At 41.6% G+C, this 20,448-nt stretch overlaps 1 protein-coding gene across 2 annotated transcripts in view; it reads left to right on the top strand.

Annotated features, from left to right (window-relative positions):
- Positions 1–20,448, top strand: part of IQCK (IQ motif containing K) — a 120,124-nt gene that overhangs the window by 73,499 nt on the left and 26,177 nt on the right. For both annotated transcript variants that reach the window (XM_045770927.2, XM_045770925.2), the window contains one exon: positions 8,518–8,629. In XM_045770927.2, coding sequence (XP_045626883.2) covers positions 8,518–8,629 — 112 coding nt within the window. The remainder of the gene's footprint in view (positions 1–8,517; positions 8,630–20,448) is intronic.

The following is a 20,448-nucleotide window of genomic DNA, read 5'->3' as shown; positions in this document are numbered from 1 at the left end:
TGCGACTGCCCAGGGCAATGCCCCTGAAGCCAGCCCTATGTACTAGGCGCATCTGACGCACCCGGCAATTAGTACCAGCCAAATTCACGACTTTTCTGGAGTCTGTCTCTTTGAAGGGCTAATCAATTTCCCTTCAAGGCAAAGTGTATGGGTACATTGTATAGCTGTAATCTGATCCCTTCTGAGCTAAATCTTAGTGACTTAAGCCATAGCAATTGATTATTTTTCACAGTCCTGTGGGTTAACTGACTAGTTCCCCTGCTACTGATTCATGTGGCTACGTTCGGTCGGTGCGTTTAATGGTGAACACTACATTCGGGAGCTTCTACTGTGGGATGTCCCCACACAGCTCCACAGTGGGGCTCTGGGTCCGGCACTCCAGCCCCATCTGTACCACCTTGAGTGGGCACTTCTTGGCCATGATGGACCTTTCCAGCAGCATGATGGTATTCTCTGCTTGGATGATCTGGGCTGGGCCGGAAGGTCCAAGCTGGCCTCATGCACAAGTCTGGAGCCCTTCAGTTCCCCTCTACGTGACTTGTCATCCTCCAGTGCGTCAGGCCAGCTTCCTTACATTATGGAAGAAACATTCCCAAAATGGAAGCTTCAAGCCTTCCGAGGGCTAAACTCTGAAACTTGCTCAGCAGCACTTGGGTTACCTTCTGTTGGTCAAACCAAGTCATGAGGCTCACCTAGATTCAAAAGGGGAGATAGACTCCCCCATTTAATGAGAAGAATGCCATAGTTTTAAAAGGGGCAGGGATCCAGGGCACTGGGATTCGCTGGGGACATGGTGCAATAGCCCGCAAACTGAAACCTACATCAGAATTATCTAGAAGACGTGTTAACACATGGATTGTTGGGCCCCAGCGCCAGAGTATCTGAGTCAACAGGACTGGAATAGGGCCTGAGAACTTATTTCAAACTAGCTCTCAAGAGATGTCGATGCTGCTCGTTTGGAAACCACACTTTGAGAGACACTGGTGGAGGGTTAAGCGTCCATACTTTAGAGCAGTGGCTCTCAACCTTGACTGCACATTAGAAACATCGGGGCAGCTATAACTACATAAATGTCAGTTCTGGGTATCATTGGTAACAAAGAGATCAACGCGTGGTGCAATAATACGGTCTTTGGCATCACTCACTTGGCTGTAATTTAGAAATCATTGGAAAGTTCATCGAATCCCTTAAATGCTTTTGCAACTTAATCATTCCCTGATTATGTGGGTAAACAAGTACCAAGAAAAGTTGGATGAACTTTATCTCAACTGTCATCATAGAGCTGTTGGGGGAAATTCCGCTTTTTCCAAGTATGTACTGTGATATGACTTTATTATTAAAGGGACTTCGGTACAAAATAGGTGTGGCTTCCTGGGAGAAGGCCTTTCTGGAACTGCACTGAAGAGACTACCCCACCAAAAAGCAGCTGCCGTTCATGAGTCACACAGATCCTGTCTCCTGACCGCACACTTAATAGCCTGAGCTGTCCTTCTTGACTCTGATTTTCAGAATTTGCAGTAATCGACGTGGCATTGTGTAAGAACTGAGACAAAAAATGCATTCACGGTAAAGCAGTAGGTCTCCTAACATTAAGCTCATTCTTCACATTCTCTGCCATTAGAGCAGAGCTTCAGACCTTTCAGATCATTAGAATCACCTGGGATTCTTGCTGAACATACCGAGATGTTGGTTCCATGTCACACAGACTAAATCAGAACCTACAAGGCAAGAGCCTGAGACTCTATTTTTAACAGGTGCCCTAAGTGATCTCAAAATCATCAGGTAAGTTTAGGGAACTGTCTTAAAGCAATAATGTTACGTAATACATACAGAAAGATGGAAGGAGCACTAAGGGAAACTGGGGGCTATGGTTCTAATGCCCACTCAAGGATCAGAGTAGGGGCTGACAAACTAGAGCCCGGGGACCAAATCAGGCCCACTGTCTATTTTTATAAATAGTTTATTGGAACACAGCCAGGCCCATTTTTTAAAAACATGTTGTCTATGGTTGCTTTTGTGCTATAATGACAGTCATTGGGACAGAGACTATATGGCCCATAAGGCCAAAAATATTTATTATCTGACCTTTAAAAAAAATTGTATTGGCCCTTGGATAAAAAACATGACCTCAGACCTGGGCAAACTTAGAACTAAGGCCCTCAGTGACTATGAGCTCATAATAAAAAATAAACCAACAAGGAATGGAGGTGGGGGGAGTCAATGAGTACAGCCAGCTGGAAAGTCCAAGGCCTCAAGAGTGGCAATTTGAGACTATGAAATAAGTAGGTTTAAAATGATTATAGAGATTTACTTAAAAAAATTTTTTTAAGAATATAAACCTTGCTGAAAGAACAGGGCGACAAGAAAAAAAGGGATCAGATTTGAAAAAGAACTAAGTACAACCTATAAAAATGAAAACAATTAAGTGAACAGGCTAAAGCCATGCTTCTCAAACTTCAGTAAGCATCAGGATCATCTGGAGAGTTTGTTAAAACACAGATTCCTGGCCCCACTCTCTATTCAGTTCTGACTTAATCGGTCTTAGGTGGAAGCCATGAATTTGCATGTCTAATGAGCTCCCAGGTACTGCTGATGGTGCCGATCCATGGACCATACTTTGGGTGCGCGCTAAATAGCAGACAGACGCAGCTGGAGAAGTAATTGCTATCCAGGGAGAGCTGGGAGAAAGAAGCAGCAGGGAGATAGAGGTGGAAAATGTGGGAAAGCAGTTGAGACAAAGAACAAGAAGGTCAAACATGAGTCTAATAGGAATTGCAGAGGGTGACAACAGAATGAGCAGGGGAGAGGCAGTGTTGACAGAGCCACTGGGCAAGAACATCCCAGGTGAAGAAACACAAATCCCGAACTAGATTAATAAGGACAAAACTGCAGCAAAATGCTACCTGCTTAAACCGTGACATGCCAGAAGCAAAGAAGAAGCCTTATAGCTCTCTTGAAAGGATTGCCTACGAGGGAAAAACAATGAGACCAATCAGGACTTCTCATCAGCAGTAGTATCCGCCAGAAAACGGTGATGTGTATTCTCTTCAAACCCTGAGGGAAAGTAACATTCAAGAGAGAATTATATGCTCACTAAATTAACACTCGAGCAAGGGCTAAATACATTTTCAAACACATCTCTCACTGAAAGAACTTCTAAATGATGTACTTGAGTTAGAAGGAAATTGAATCTGTAAGGAAGGAGAGGGAGTGGAATGCAAGAAACAATAATGAATGAGGAAGCTGCTAGATCTAAATACACATTGACTATTATATATAATATACACACACATTCACACATGTACACACATGTACATATACTGTGTGTGCATATATAACCACATACATATGCACACATGCACACACATGTACACATACTGCATGTGCATATATACACACAGATACATATAAACACACATATATATATATACAGACACATATATATACACACACCAGTGGGGGGTAAATGAGAGGAAACTAAAATACTGGATAACAATCATGAGAGTTGAGAGTGGGATGTTAAAGGTGTTCTAAAGTCCTATAACTGCTTGAGGGGAGGTTGGACAGATTCATTTTTTACCTTAAGTCTTTTATTACATTATAACAACATATTCAAGAAAAAGAATAAGAACTAACAAATCAGTAGAAGGGAAAAATGGAATTCAAGAAATTCAATGCAATTAAAAGCAGAAAAGGAAAAAAAGACGAGAGCATGATAAATAAAAAACAAGATGAGCGAGGTCAGTACAAATATATTACTGGTCACGATAAATGTAAATAGAATGAGCTCTTCTCTGATTTTTAGATTGGATTAAAAAGAAATCTGCCTCTGTGCTACAGGTAATACAAAATGACCCAGAAGAGTCGAAAGTAAAGAGGTGGGAAAAGATATACAATACAACACAAATACCAGCCAAAAGGAGAGTGAGCTTGCGTTATGAACATCAGATAAGATAGACTTTGAGAGAGAAAAAAAAAACATTTTCAGAGATAAAGCAGGTCCTTAATGATAAAGGAATATCTGGTATTTTCTATTGGGTCAGACTTTTCGTAATGCTTTTTACAACCCACTGAACTGAACTTACCATACGCTAATGTGATGAACACACCGTTTAAATAATGTTTCTCTAGAACACATTTCTACGCCTCCCTGAAAGCCCCAAGCAACTCCTAAGAGACATGCTGTCATACTACAGATGAATATCTGGGACACCTCCACAATACCCGGAAATATGTGATATCTACAGGTTTTTATAATTAGTTCCCCAAAACAATGAGGAACACTCCTAACCACCCGAATGAGAAACTAACTTTTGTTTCGTTTCACCAAAGATCTGAGAAGAGATCACAAAGCTTACTTACAGAGAGAAAACTCAATTTGTGAGAGAGTTGGAAACTGAATATTCCATTAGGTATTTGAAAGAGAATTTGCAAACATACATTTCCTTCACGTTGAAATCCACTTTTCTCAAGTACAAAATCCTTCAATATAATCATTAGTGCATCAAGTCATGGCAAGGAAGTGATAAGAACCTTCTGAGGCATCTCACACTGAGTTGGAGGTTCGCTCTTGCCAGCATTACTGAAGGGCTCTCCGTTGTGTTTTTCTCCAGCATCTTTCCAGGAACTGTAATATATTGAAAGTTTCTTTCTCCAAAGCCATTAGAAAAACTCCAGGGAATCATCCTGCAATCCAGTCATTGCTATGTTATTGTCTGTTTTGCCAAAAAGCAAGGGAAGCAACTGAGCTAAGAGGAATTCAGAAGTATAGATCTATGAAGGGCAACTTCCAAGTCCCAGCTAGTGGCCCCTCTCTTCTTCCCTGCCTGCAGTCACTGTTCAACAGCCCTGATACCTCTATACTGGCTGAGCACTGCCTAAAGTTATATAATATAAAATCATTTATGTATTCAACATTTGCAAACCCTTGGGAAGAGGTCTCACTTCCAGTTTTATGAATCACTGGCTCTTCAGCCAATTGGCTCCATGTCCTACCAGCAATTGTAGGATGCAGCCTCAGAGCTGAATTCTTATTCTTATTGCTTTTAAAAAAAAATATTTACTTATTTATTTATTTGGGAGGGGAGGGACAGAGAGAGACAATCTCAAGCAGACTCCACACTGAGTACGGAGCCTGACCTGGGGCCCGATCCCACAACCCTAAGATTATGACCTGAGCTCAGACCGAGAGTCGGACACTCAACCAGCTGAGCCACCCAGGTGCCCTCTTATTATTTTATTAGTTGATTTAAGAAATTGCTAACAGAGCGAGGGCTTACTATGGACCAGACAGTATCTCATCTTGTTTTCACCAACGCGGTGAAGGAAATATCTGTTCTATCCCCATTTTACAGATGAGGAAATCGAGGCTCAGGGAGTTTAAGTAACTTGCTCAAGGTTCCTCAGCTTGTCATTTGCAGAGCTGAGATTCAACTTCAGGCTTTCTGATCCAGAGTTGGCTCTCTTAACCAATATGGTACCCTGTTGGCTTTTATCAGAATAATAGATAATTAGGAGAATTTGATTGGTTCATGGGCATTTTTTTTTTTAGAAATTCACATCCAAATAATGAAGTTTTCTTCCTGGGCTTACCCCAAAGTCAAGTACACAATAATGTGTATAATACTCAGTGTGCCTATCTTGGAAGGGCAGATGGACTCCGTGTGGTAATTTAAAGAAGTAAAAGTAGGAAGCCACTCATAAGGGAGACTTTTTTTTAAAAAGCAATGAAATTGTTTATGTGTTAAACATTACACTGCACTCTACGGTATTTGCTGATTGGCACAACCACTGCTGTTTAAATTGATTCCGTAATCATGGCTATAATGACCGGGATTAGCCCGTTCAATGAGTGCATGCTTTCCCTAGTGCTCACAAAAGCCTTCTCTCGGGATCCAGGCTTTCCTGGTAATGAGAAGTTAACTAACAAGGCTGCCGTATTCCACTTTGGTAAATAGCAGTCCTTGGTTTGAAATGAAGGAAATCAAGAAAAAGATGAAGGGCCTCTGGCCACACAGAGGAAAATCACCCTAAACTGGTCAGCAGAGCCCTGAGAACAACTGTAGGCTTCCGGAATGATGAAGGAAATGGGTGTTTCTGTTTGTTGAATATTTAGGTAATTGAGAGTTCAAAGGATTGTAAGAAAAATTCATCAGTTATTCTTAAAGAATTCTTATTTGCCTCTCAGCAGCCTGTTACTTAAAATTGAAACACTTGTACTCCTGAAACAATATATGCTCATTGTAAACATCCCAAGCAATCCAACCAGAAAAATACGGAGTAAAAAGCAAAAGCCCTCTCCCCCATTTTCCTTCCTCCCTTAAGGAACCCACACTCTGTGTGTCCTTCCAAACTTTAAGAATACATCAATTATGCAGAAAGAATTTGACTATAAGAAAACCTTGTCAACTTGCTGATTATAATTAGTGTTAACCTTTCTTTAGTGATTCAAAAGATCCTTCACATTTATTATCATTAAGGGTATCATTTATCACAGTACAGAAATGTGGGGGTTTCTGTGTGCTTGGATCCAGATAAACAGAAGCTGGTGGGAAAGATGTAGATAATCCCCTTTTTAGCTGCCCAGGAGAGTCTGGGCTTGCTCAGCCCACAAAACAGAGATGTTGAAGGTGTCTAATCTTTTGAACATAAGACTTTAGGAAACACTGTAAAAACATTAGCTTGTAATTTAAAAGATTTGGGGGATGACCTTATGTTCTATGACATTAATATAGGGCCATCTCTGAAATTTGCATAACATTAAACTGGCATGTGTGTATACTTTATATACAAAGTACTTAATATGTATATACACACAAGTATACTTATAAAATATATACGTATATGGTCCTTTGTATGTGTAATTTTAAAAACATATTTATAGATAAATTGTATATTTTCTTTTTCTTTAAGCAAGTGTAGCTATCATTTATAAGTTCAGCAGGAAACAATCTGTCTTTTTTATTTTGGAAAAAAAAGTCATTTGTGTAGTTTTCTTAAGACAACCAAGGCACCCCGTGCCCTGGGAGAGGAAGTAATAGGAAGGACTTTATTTTTCTTGATTTCGATAAGGCCGTCTCTCCAAATGCCTCTTAGTGAGTAGAGCTCTGGGGTGCGTGGTATCAATTTGCATAAAGAAGCCAGTAACTTTCTAGAAGGAAAAGGGATTGCCATCACCCCAAGCCCAACAATGCCTGCCCTACCCCCACCCATGCCCCCACAAGTTTCCTAGTTATAAAAAGCCATGGGAGGACGCTTCTGGAGGACAACAGGACTCTTCAGAAACTAATCCAAGAAGCTTGGATCCCAATGACCAGAGTAGGAAGTCTCAAGATCCAGTGCTGGTCTAAAAGAGCAGGAGGTTGGGCCCTGGCTTTGTGACGTGATCACAATAAGCAGAACTGGACCACCATTACACTCTACCCACCTTCCCTCCATGGCTAACTCTAGTTATGCTTTGAAACTCAGCCCAGGGGTCATCTCCTCCATGAAGTGTTTCCTGAGCGCTCCAGGCTAAGTTCAGTTCCCCCTCTGTATTCCCTTGTACTCATGGATATTCTTATTCTTACCACACTTTGTTGATCTTATTCCTGTATACTCTGTGTCTCCTGCTGGGTGCTCAGCCCCTCAAGGGCAACTGAAACAGTCTGCCTACGTTTGAATCTCAACACCGTGTCCTAGCTCTGTAGCTCAGCAAGCTGCCTAAACTGAGTTTCTTCGTCTACAAAATAGGCATAATCATTCTTGCCTTATTGGGTGTTCTGATGGTTAAATTTGTAAAACACTTAACACCTGGGACATAAGTGCACAATAAATATGAGCTATGGAATAATAAAATAATACTTAAGTAATTCAAGTTATCATCAATTATCTCTTTATTGCCAATGTCTAGCACGAAGCCCAGTATGCAGTAGGCGCTCAGTGTTAACTAATTGGTGTTAAACAGAATTATGATTAATACGTTGTCTGTGATTCTTCTAGAACCAATATGGTAGCCACCAGTTATATGCCATCATTGAGCACTTGAAATGTGTCTAGCCCAAACAGAGATGTGCTGTAACTGTAAAATATACTAAATGTTGAAGACTTGGTATGGAAAACAGAGAGTAAAATACCTCATAAATAATTTTTGTATTCATAACATGTTGAAATACTATTTTGGATCTTTGAGGTTAAATATATTCTTAAAAATAATCTCACTGGCTCATTTTTACTTTTTAAAATGAAACTGCAAGGAAATTTAAAATTTCACACGTGGCTGTAATCATATTTCTATTGGACAGCACAGACCTAGAATGTTCTCAACCTACCATTATTACAGCAAATCCTTACACAACCTCATTTACACTCAAATTTTACATAAGCTTCAGGAGTTTAGATAAATCGTTTAGAACACGGATTCACTTAGAATCCAAAGTTTATCCAGTTAATTTGTAAATGATTTTCCATGCAGAGTTAACAAGCTAATGTATAGACGTATTTTTGAAAAGGAACTAAAGCTTTGTGGGCGTTTTCCAGGTTCGGTGTGATCCTGAGATTCAAGACTTGCGTCAATGGCAGAAGAAACTGCGTGAAGACAAGCACATTCGCCAGCGAGTCAAGATTTTCTGGGCCAAACAGGAACAGAAAGGTCAGTTGTTTAATTCACAGTCCTTAGTTTATTTAGGAAAAGCCTGCGTCTTAGCCCAGGCTCAAGAAGGAAGCCCTCTGAGTTCTTATCGGGTCCTTGTGTCTGCAGGGAACTCAGTTTGTGTGGAGGGGAAAGTGGCTGCATATTAAGATTCTGCTCTGGAATGAGCAGGGTGAGGTGACATCATTTACATGGGCATTTTCCTTACTCAGGGACAAACTCAGTGTCATCCTGTGTCTGCAGGTCTCTTTGGTTAAGCTATAAGACATCAAGGATAACCCCTCATTTTGGAAGCACAGTGTCCATCAGTGAGATGGGTGGTTATCTTTTTTAAGTTGTTGATTATGTGTCTGAACTGAAATGATGCATTATGCTTGTCCTCTCCCCTTTTGTGGGAAATTAAACACGTGCGCGTGCACACACACACACACACACACACACACTGATGTACTAAGAGTAACAAGCACCCTGTCATATGCAAGTGTCACCATTTTGTCCTATTTGCTTTCCACACTTTTTATTATAAAACTTTAAGTTACTACATATTTACAATAGGAAAATTAGAAAAACAGCCAACAAGGGGGGGAAAAAACAGAAATCCCTCCACTGTTAATATTTTGGCGTATATCCTGCTATGCTTTTTCCAGTGCAAACAGGTAAAATAAATATCCATTCATATTTTATTAAACACTGGATTCTACATTATTACATTCTGTCACATAATCTACCTTGTCACTGAACATACTCAGAACATCATTCTGGTCAACAACTAGAGAGCAGCATTGTGAAGTTTAACAGTTGCGTGGTCTGGATTTAGCATCATTTATTCAACCAACAACATGGAAGAAGACTAATGATATATTATTAAGTGGAAAAGAATCACAGAACCGTAAGTTTTTATCCATATTAAAAGCATATACAGGGAAACATGGAGATGTCTAAACAGCGTGGAAGAATACAGTAATGATAGTTACCTTCAGGATTTGGACAAGGTAGGAAGAGGTGCTCGGTTGGAATCTTTTAGATAAGTTCATAGTACTTTACAGTTTATGAAAAAAGAATCCTCCTCACCTCAGCAGGCTACAGGCCATCCATACTTGGAGTCCTCTCACCTCCCCACCCTGCCCTGAACCTGTCCCCGTCACTAGGCTGCAGCCCTTCCAGACTTTTCTGTTCTTGTCATATGCCAGTGCCTCCCTCACCTGGGAGACTCTGTACTTTCTATTTTTTTTCTGTCAAATCACCCATCCCCAGCTACTTCTCATCATCCGGGCCTGGGGCATGACCTCCTCAAAGGCCCTTCCCCAGAGACCAGGAACCAGTCTACTGAACAATCTTAGCATGGTGGAATCTAAACAAAAGCTTCCTCTCTTTCCAATCCCTTCATGGCATATAGGGTGGATTCCATGTCTTTTCAGTATGCTCTAATTTCAGAAAGCCCAGTCTAGTTTAAAATTTCAATCTCAGATCCAATTTAATGCTTACTCAACCCCCTCTGCCCTCCATTCGTGGGGATGGGAGTGGGGGAAAGAAGTGTTAGATCTTTCACACTTCTACACTTGCCTCTTCTGGATCCCTTTCTCCTCCAGTGGGATGGGTGGGAAGGAGGAGATACAGGGGCATCCATCTCTTCACTGTCTATTTTGATCCTCCCTTGGTTGCTGCTTCTCTGGCTAAGGCTACCACTCATGTCCTGTGGGCAGGCATCTCCATGATGACTCTCTGACTCCTGTATTTCGTATGATTCTACCTGAGGGGGAAACAGTAGGTGGCAGAACACCCCTCTGGGGGGGGTTGTCCCTGGGTGGCTCAGTCGTTAAGTGTCTGCCTTTGGCTCAGGGCATGATCCTGGTGTTCTGGGATCGAGCCCCACATCAGGCTCCTCTGCTGGGAGCCTGCTTCTTCCTCTCCCACTCCCCCTGCTTATGTTCCCTCTCTCGCTGGCTGCCTCTCTCTCTGTCAAGTAAATAAATAAAATCTTAAAAAAAAAAAAAAAAAGAACACCACTCTGGGGATTTGGCTCTGTCTCTACCTCTTACACCTCTGCCAGTCTACTCTTAGCCTTCTACTCTTGGGGTCTCCTTACCCAGTGGCCAGCCCTCTTGGTCAGGGCATTAGGAACATAGTTCAAGTTACCTCCCAGCGTCCACCTGACCCACAGGAAACCAATAGTGGACGTGCAGACTTCTCCATGGCCCTCCTTCTCTCTGCCCCAGTGTGCCTACCCAGATCACATTGAACCTACTCAGATAGACATAGAGGAATGATCTAGATGTAAATCTACCCTTAAAGCAGATGTTCAACCAAATCATGAGACACCCCCAATCTTTTTTAGTTGTTCTCTTGGATTCGCCCTCCCTTGCCTTAGGGCTTGAGTTGGGGGAAGCACTCATTCTTGTCTAAGAGAGGAGAGAAAAGCACAGTACTCTTCTTTAAGCCAGTAATTCTCAATCTTTTTAAGCTGTGACCCAGTAAGAAATTCATTATAATAAATTTATTATAATTTATATTACAATCTCATACATACCCTCCTGTTCTTTTTTTTTTTTTAAGATTTTATTTATTTATTGGACAGAGAGACACAGCAAGAGAGGGAACACCAGCAGGGCAAGTGGGAGAGGGAGAGGGAGAAGCAGGCTTTCTGCTGAGCAGGGAGCCCGATGTGGAGCTCGATCCCAGGACCCTGCGATCATGACCTGAGCTGAAGGCAGATGCCTAACAACTGAGCCACCCAGGCGCCCCACACCCTCCTGTTCTAGTGAGGTTTTATTTTTGATTTTTTTTTTTAAGATTTTTTTTATTTATTTATTTGACAGAGACAGCCAGCGAGAGAGGGAACACAAGCAGGGGGAGTGGGAGAGGAAGAAGCAGGCTCCCAGCAGAGGAGCCCGATGTGGGACTCAATCCCGGAACGCCGGGATCACGCCCTGAGCCGAAGGCAGACGCTTTAACGACTGCGCTACCCAGGCGCCCCTGATTTTTTTTTTTTTTAAATGCTGGACTTGACCCAGTAGATCAATTTCATGACCTTTACCCTTCATTGTGTCTTTACCCATGCTTTGACACATACTGCACTGGTCTACTACTCCACTGCTCCTACAACTGCTTATTCCCCTTTCCTTCCCAGAGCCATCTACTTAGGTAATGATTGAGACCGTTCTTTATAGACAATGGTTCTTAATACTGGCTGCACATTTGAATCACCTTCAGAGCGTTCTGTAAAACCAGTGCCATTGATAGAAAATTCTAGAAGCAATGAGCACTCTTAGTGCCCAGATCTTGGTTTCTAAGTACCCTTCATTCTAAACAGAATTAAAGTTTCTTAGGGAAATGGCTGATTCCAGGGCTGGGGCAAGGAAAGTAGAAGATAAGCCTAGAACATCTTATGCCAGAAAATAAAGATGGGGACATGGGAAAAGAATACATGCTCTCGCTTGTCTCACTGAGCAAATATGGGACAATTTAAGTGTCAAAATTAACAGTGACAGTGAGGTGCCAGGGTAACTCAGTTGGTTAAGCATCCAACTCTTGGTTTTGGCTCAGGTCATGAGATGGAGCCCCTGCATCTTCTGGCTCCTCGCTCAGCAGGGAGTCTGTTTCCCCTTTCTTTCTCTCTGCTCCTCCCCTTGCTCATGCACTCTTTCTCTTTCAAATAAGTAAATAAATCTTTTTAAAAAATTTAACAGTGACAGTAATGAATTTTAACTCATTGACAAATAGGGAGAAGAGGTAGTTTTCCTTACATTAGAAAGCCAACTAATACATTTAGAAATAGAACGATATTAAAAAGTCACCAACTTGTAACCATATTAGTAAATAATTAACTCAGGCAAGAATCATCAGTTCTTGCTAAAGCCATTGAGTGAAAGTTTGATGAGGAATATGATATTTAGAGTCTCAAAATATCCCTCTACAAAGTAGTCATTAAACAAAGGGAAAAATATTAACCTTGCATCAGAGAAACCTGGCAGACCCACCTTCACCAAGTGTTCAAAACTAGTATACCAATACTGGGACAAGCTGACATAATGTGCCTCCTGGTATGATGTAATAAGAAGGACACTCATCACATATGCTTATGCACTATTCCTGTCAAAACACATAACTTGAATCTAATCATGGGGAAACATCGGACAAACCCAAATTGAAGGACACACACCAAAATAACTGATTTGGACTCTTAAAAAATGCCAGTGTCAAGAAAGACCAAGACTAAAGGAGAACCAAGGGGACATGACAGCTAAACACAACACATGATCTTAGATTCAATCCTGGATGGGAAAAAAATTCTATGAAAGACATTATTGAGACAATTAGCAAACTTTGAATATACCTTTATATAAATAACTACACAGCACTATCAAATTTCCTCATTTTTAAAAAGATTTTATTTATTTACTTGAGAGAGAGTGAGAGAGAGCACAAGCAGGGAGAGCTGCAGAGGGAGAGGGAGAAGCAGGCTCCCACTTAGCAGGGAGGCCGACGCGGTGCTCAATTCCAGGACCCCGAGATCATGACCTGAGCCGAAGGCAGACACTTAACTGACTGAGCCACCCAGGCGCCCCAAAAACACAATCTTTAAAAAAAAAAAAAAAAAAAAAAAACCTCATTCTTAAGATACATGCTGAAAGTTTTAGGGATCAAAGGATATGATATGTAGCTTAACCTCAAATGATTCAGAAAAAAAGAATGTGCAACACACATATGTACATATGCATACACAGAGAGAAAACAGTAAGGCACAGTATAAACTACTGGTGAACTTGGGGGTTCTGTGGATGATTATTGCAACTTTTCTGTAAAGTCAAAATTATTTCAAAATTATAAGTCAAAAAATACCAGTGCCTCACGTCCACAGGTTCTGACCTGACGGTTTTGGGTTGAGCCCCAGACATCTGGGGTAACATTAAGTTTCCAGGTTCTCCTGGTCAGCCAGAGGTCAGCCAGATACCCTAAGGAGGAGCCGGATCTGCAGTTGTTTCATGCTCTCTTTCAAATGTGGAATCCTGGGGCACCTGGATGGCTCAGTCGGTTAAGCATCTGCCTTCGGCTCGGGTCATGATCCCAGGGTCCTGGGATCAAGTTCCGCATCAGGCTCCCTGCTTCATGGGGAGCCTGCTTCTCCCTCTGCCTCTCTCTCTGTCTCTCATGAATAAATAAATAAATAAATAATTTTTAAAAGATTTTATTTATTTGACAGAGAGAGACACAGTGAGAGTGGGAACACAAGCAGGGGGAGTGGGAGAGGGAGAAGCAGGCTTCCTGCCAAGCAGGGAGCCAATGTGGGGCTGGATCCCAGGACCCTGGGATCACAACCTGAGCCGAAGGCAGACATTTAATGACTGAGTCACTCAGGTGCCCCCAAATAAAATATTTTTAATAAATAAATAAATAAAATAAAATATGGAGTCCTCCAAAATAAAAAATAAAATAAAATAAATAGAGCAATTCATAAAAAAAAACATTAAAGTAAATAAAATGTGGAGTCCTCTAAGCCTGCATGCCCTGAGCCCCGGGCAAGAGGAGTCCTCTGTTATTTGTTTACTTGGCAGTTATGTGTCTTCCTTATTAAAGTATAAGCTTCCTGAGGACAAAGACCTGTCCTAGGACAGTGCCCGGCACAAAGTGAGCACCAAATAAATATTGGTGGAATGATCGAGTGAGGAAATTGATGAGCAGGTCCAGTCCTGAGGCTTAAACGAGCCTATGTACACTGCCTGGGGTACAGGGCCTGGTGCTGAGTAAGAGCTCATCAGATTGGCAGTGTTCAAGCCGTGTTACAGTTTAACCCTTGCTAGGAAGCAGCTTGAGCTGTTCCTGGCAGGCTCAGGGCCGGCCTCTCCTCCATGCACAACTGCCGTTTCATTTCACTTCACAATTGGAAGACAATCAAGGCTGTAATCAGTTTAAAGGTCAGGGAAAGAGCAGCGTGCCTATTTATTTCCGTTGTTTCTTATTCTTTTGAGTTGATTTGCTGTCTGTTGACAGATTGATTTGGCTTGCTGTGTAGCAGGGAGAGCAGCCGGGATTTCATGTGTGTCATACAGCCGGCAGCGGAGGGACAGAGTGAAAGCAGTCCCATGTTGGCCACCTGCTGCTTGCATCCCTTGCGGCCTTTGCAGGGCTCCAGAAGGAGCCATCCTTTCCAAACAAGATGGGGTTCAGGAAATGCCCCAGTGGGAACTCATGGATAAATTTCCCATTTACAATAAGACTGAAATGGCCTTCAGGGGAAAAAGCCAATTCTAAACACTGTCCCCAGAACTGTAGTCAGCTAAGAAGGAAGGCGGTACAGTGCAGTGGGTAAAGGACAGCATTTTGGAATGTGTGTGACCCTGATGTAGTTAACTTCATTAAGCCTCAGTTGTCCCGTGTACAAAATGGGACTGATGATGGTATCTGTCTCATCTGGTAGTTGTTAAAATGTTACAAGAGATGATCTTTAGAACAAGTCCTGGCACATCATTCCCACAAATGCTGGTTATTGTCATGATTAGTATTATTAAAATATGTGTGTGCTTTTAAACAACCTTGTTGCTTTCCTCCACTAGACTCTAAGTTCCACGCGGTTCCATGAGGGGACTGTGTTTGTCTTGTTCATTGTGGTGCCCCCAGCTTAGCACAGGGCCTGGCAAAGAGCATGCAGTCTACACACATATGGTGGATGGAGCTCTGGGCTTCATTTTACAGATGAATTAGTAGAGGCCCAAGAAGGTAGAGGGACTTGCCCAAGGTCACACAGCCAGAGGAGGCCCCAGTGTTCCCTTTTACTGTCCAGCATCCTAACATTTACCGGGGAAAGACACGGAGAGAGAAGATGCTCCCTTGGGTTATGCTGTCAGACCAAACCTCTCAGGAATCCTCCTGAACATGACACATGGCTTGTCCTATTTCTTATGACCTAGGCCTTGGGTTCTTGCTGTTTGTGTTGACTGGAGCCCCTAAGTAAGGGCTGAGTTGCTAGAAATGGTACAATCTGCCCACCAAGGGAAATTGTTCCCTTCATTTTCTTACATTCGGGCACTACCAAATTACTTACTTAACCTTATGAATTTGGGTAATGTGAAGGTTTAGAAAATAAATCCCCCCCAGCCAAGGTGACACTGTAATTAGACCCCAAAGACCTCTGATGAAGCAATTAATGTTAAGCCCATGATAATTCTCCTTTACACTTGTAGTAAAGAAAAAAATGGAATGATTGCAAATAAAAATGGTTTCTCAACTTTATCTAAAAAACCCGCAAACTGATCTGTGTACAGATCCAACAAACAAACGTAATAGATTTTTTGAGTGGATGCCATTGTACCCATATTGTGTTTGGTATTTATAGTATGAATACATTTTGCCAAGTTCATTTCTTGAAGCAACCTTGGTGCAGACAGGAGGTCTGAGGGAGAATAGTGTCAGCTGTCAGGGTAGAGTCGTTGTCATATATAGCTCGTCTCACGTTACACTGAGTCAGAGGCCCTCCCAAACAGGATTTTCTTCTAGGACAGAAATGGTGTGAAGTTATCCTCAAGTCTCTATCCATCGGGACAGTTGCCGGAATTATTTTAAAATGTGTGTGACTGGAATTGCAGCCAATATAATTCCAAACAAGATGCCTAAGTCATTTTTGAGATGTGGTCAAAAATCCCTTCTCGATTAATAGTGTATTCTTAGCTTCGTATACTCAGTAATTGTTTTCAAATGTGCCTTGTAATTGAATGGCCGTATTTTATTTGGAAATCTAGTATGAGTAGGAAGAAAGAAGCTATAGAAATTGTTCCTATAACATTGGGTTACATTTTCCTGTGTGTGTATTCTTCATGTATATGTAAATACTTTTTAAATGACTTTATCACTTCTTGTTGGTATTTTAAAGAAAGGGATGGAGGAGGTTGACCTGTCAAAGGAAATAGATTATTTACTTTTGTTTGCTTACCTGTTTATTCCCTACCTCATTCCAAGAGTGCTTCACAGTATCTTACAGAAACTTGTACAATATAACATTTTTAGATAAATGTGGTAATTGGGTTGGGGAAAAATTAAAAGTCGAGAAAAAGTTAAGCCACAAAATGTAGTAAGCAAAATACTTACTCCAAGTCCTATACTTGCTGAAGATTTTTTAGAGAGAAAACAAAGAGGGAAATAGGATTTGTTACATAATTCACAGTGACTGTAAGAAAAAAGACAAGCTAGTTGTTCAGGAAACAACTGGGCCCTTCCCTAATACTTATGCAATGTGAATAATAACCTCCAGAATGTTCCTATAATAAATAGAAATAGGCTCTGAGCTTCCTAGAAGCCACAACAATGAAGAAAATAGGATCATTGTATTATTTAATTGTGTCTTCAAGATGAAAAATGTTCTTGGAAGCACACTTATTCCTGGAACTGAGATTTTTTTTCTTTCGTTAAGAGGACACTAGGAAAAGACAAAGCCTAGGGTGGGGGTCAGGGTAGAAATCAGAGACATTTCTTTTTCTGACTTTAAATCTAATATTTTAAGTTTAGATTGCAATGACAAATCTTAACTGTTAGGATTAGGTTTTAAGGATAGTCTTAAAATAAGTACCTCATCTTGGCCACACCACCTGACCTTAGGATACCCCTGGAACTTAGTTCTTAGAGCAGAGAAGGATATCTGAAACTAAGAAGTAGCTGTAGTTTATTGGGCACATACCATATGCCAGACACTGTACTAAGCACCTTATGTTTCCATGTACCCTCACACCTCCTCTGTCAGAGAAAGGACATTATCTCCATTGTACAGATGTGGAAACCAGGGCAGGGAGACTATGACTCACACAAGGTCACAGCCAGTAGGGCAAGACCAGGAACTCGAACCCAGATCTGCCTGATGCCAGGGAACCTAAGGCCATCTCATGCCATGTTGTCCAGCTACTTGAAACTGTGTGCCCAGAAGTGCATGTTGGTCCAGTGCCAAGCTTTCCAGCAGGGTACCAGGAACCCCAGGCTGGACGGTGGGCAGCATCTGGCCATGCCTTCCACCCTGCATGCTAACACTGAAACAGCCACAGACCACTGAATAGGGGAGGTTTGGAGATAGGGAAGGCTGAGTTCCTAGTCCAAAGGCTGCAGGATCTATAAACGTGTTTCTGGGAGACATATCCATTCGAGCAGGAAGACAGGGGTAAGTGGATAAGGATGAGGATGTTCTTTTCTCCCTCCTTCCAAATACACTGCCCAGCTACAGATGAGGAGTAGGGAAGGACTTCACCACCAAAGAGGATAGCCGGGTGCAGAGAACACTAGCCTGTGGCTCAAGAGGTGGATTCTGGCATTAGCTATAGCCCATTGTGACTAACAAGCATAATCTGTCACATAACAATGATACATGTTAAAATAATCAGTGACTTGGGGCACCTGGGTGGCACAGCGGTTAAGCGTCTGCCTTCGGCTCAGGGCATGATCCCGGCGTTATGGGATCGAGCCCCACATCAGGCTTCTCCAATGGGAGCCTGCTTCTTCCTCTCCCACTCCCCCTGCTTGTGTTCCCTCTCTCACTGGCTGTCTCTCTGTCAAATAAATAAATAAAATCTTAAATAATAATAATAATAATCAGTGACTTATTTTCCAGAGGCAATTACTATTAAGTGGGTCGACCCCTTGGGTTTCTTCATCTATATATAAATATATATGCATATATATTTATAAACATGGAACCATATTATATACGTTGTACTGCAACATGCTTTTTCCTTCACTTGGGAACGTATCATTGACATCTTTACATGCTAGAAATTCTAATACCAATTCCAACATGTTGCAGGGGGGGCCTTTCTACACCACCGAGAAACAATTCTCTGATTCAACTCAACTCTGACACTTATCGACCCAGAGATAGCATCAGACCCCACAGATTAAGGGCTCTGTGGTGCAGGACCACCCCTCTTCAGACAATCCCAAATCCAAATTGTTACCCGTGCTTCTGACTGAGCGGGGCAGTTTGGAGCTTCCCATAACCCCCTCCTTGGATTCAATTAATTTTCTGGGGCAGCTCGCAGAACTCAGAAAACTAGCTTACTCACTAGATTACTGGTTTATTACAGAGGATATATTAAAGGATACGAATCAGCAGCCAGATGGAGAGATAAAAGGGAGAGAGAGAGAGGTCCCCAACAAAAGAACTTCTGTCCTCACAGAGTTTAGGGCTTGGCATGGTGGCACATGGAATTGTTCTGGCATCCCCATCTGGAAGTCTCTGAACCCTGTCCTTTGGGTTTTCATGGAGTCTTTGTTGGATAGGCACATTTGATTAAATCATTGGCCATTGGTGATTGATTCAACCTCCAGCATCCTTCCCCTCCCTGGAGGTCAGAGGGGTGAGACTGAAAGTTCTAACCCTCTAGTCACATGGTTGGTTTTCCTGGCAACCAGCCATCTTTGGGTGAGTCCAAAAGTCTTTCATTAACATAACAAAAGACACCTTCGCCAGTCCTCCTCACTTGGGAGATTCCAAGGGTTTTTAGGAGCTCTGTGCCAGAAATGCAGAAGAAAACAAATACATATTTCTTAATATAAATCACAGTATCACACCTGCCAATATATATAGATTATCTCATAATGTTTTTGTGGGTCCATAAAAATGATCAATCTGTACTATACTTTTTTTTTTTAAGATTTTATTTATTTATTTGACAGAAAGACAGCCAGCGAGAGAGGGAACACAGTAGGGGGAGTGGGAGAGGAAGAAGCAGGCTCCTAGGGGAGGAGCCTGATGTGGGGCTCGATCCCAGAACACCAGGATCACGCCCTGAGCCGAAGGCAGACGCTTAACGACTGGGCCACCCAGGCGCCCCTGTACCATACTTTTTTTTTAAGCCAATCCCTATAAATGGATATTCAGCATGTATTATGAACAATGCTTCCATGGACGTTTTTGTAGATTTATTCTTGCTTACTTATAGAAGTATTTTTATAGGATAAAGTCGTAGGAATGAAATCACTGGTTCAAAGGACGTGCGTATATTAAGTTTAGATAGTGACCACCATATTGTCATCCAAAACTGTTGCATCAATTTGCACTTAATGCCACCAGCCCACTTTGGAACTTTTGATGGGTGATGTAATCTTAGTGTTTCATTTTCCCTACTTGTAAAATGAGAATGATTATGCCTTGGGAATAATTTGAAATGAGGTCATCACTTTGATAATACCATGGCTCTTTATTTATTTTTTAATACCATGGCTCTTTAAGAACTATATCAATATCTCTAAGGTGTCACTTTCACCTTAATTTTTTTCTCTTATATCTCCTCAAACCTTAGTTCCTTCTCCATTTTAACCTGTGAAAGAAATAAATATTTGATTAAAAGAAATCTAGTGACTTCATGCCTTGGTATTACTTTCATTGGTTCTGTTTTAAGACTCATCAGTGGGTGGAGATGTTTGGATGACACCAACTTTCATACATATTTTTTCATTAAAAATTTGTCAAAGTCTGCACAGCTAGGACATGCCTTTTATTGAAATGCTTAAAGATCCCCTACTATTCTGCTGAAATTAAAAACTAAAGTAACGGGTGATTTCCTTTTTTTAAATGGTCTGCCCCACAAGTTCAAGATCCCAAATTTAAGTTTATGTAAACGGATGTTTCCAACTTCCGTAGCTTCCGTTCCTTCATCTGATCGTCCAGCATTCTTCTTTGTAGTTCTCTAGATACAGAATGCTTTGGTAGGATCTAGATAAACCTCCCAACTTCTGGAAGTCTCTTGGAACCAGATTGGATTAAGTTTTCCATTTACCAATGGCTGTAACCTTGTGCAGGTTGCTTAATCTCTCTCACTCAGTTTGAGGGGCAATAAAGTGGAAAT

The sequence above is a fragment of the Ursus americanus genome, chromosome 2 (genome assembly GCF_024610735.1).
Source record: "Ursus americanus isolate L20-20 chromosome 2, mUrsAme1.1.p, whole genome shotgun sequence".
Classification (NCBI taxonomy): domain Eukaryota; kingdom Metazoa; phylum Chordata; class Mammalia; order Carnivora; family Ursidae; genus Ursus; species Ursus americanus.
The sequence above is the reverse complement of the archived record's forward strand: the minus strand, read 5'-3'. Positions and strand labels throughout refer to the sequence as shown.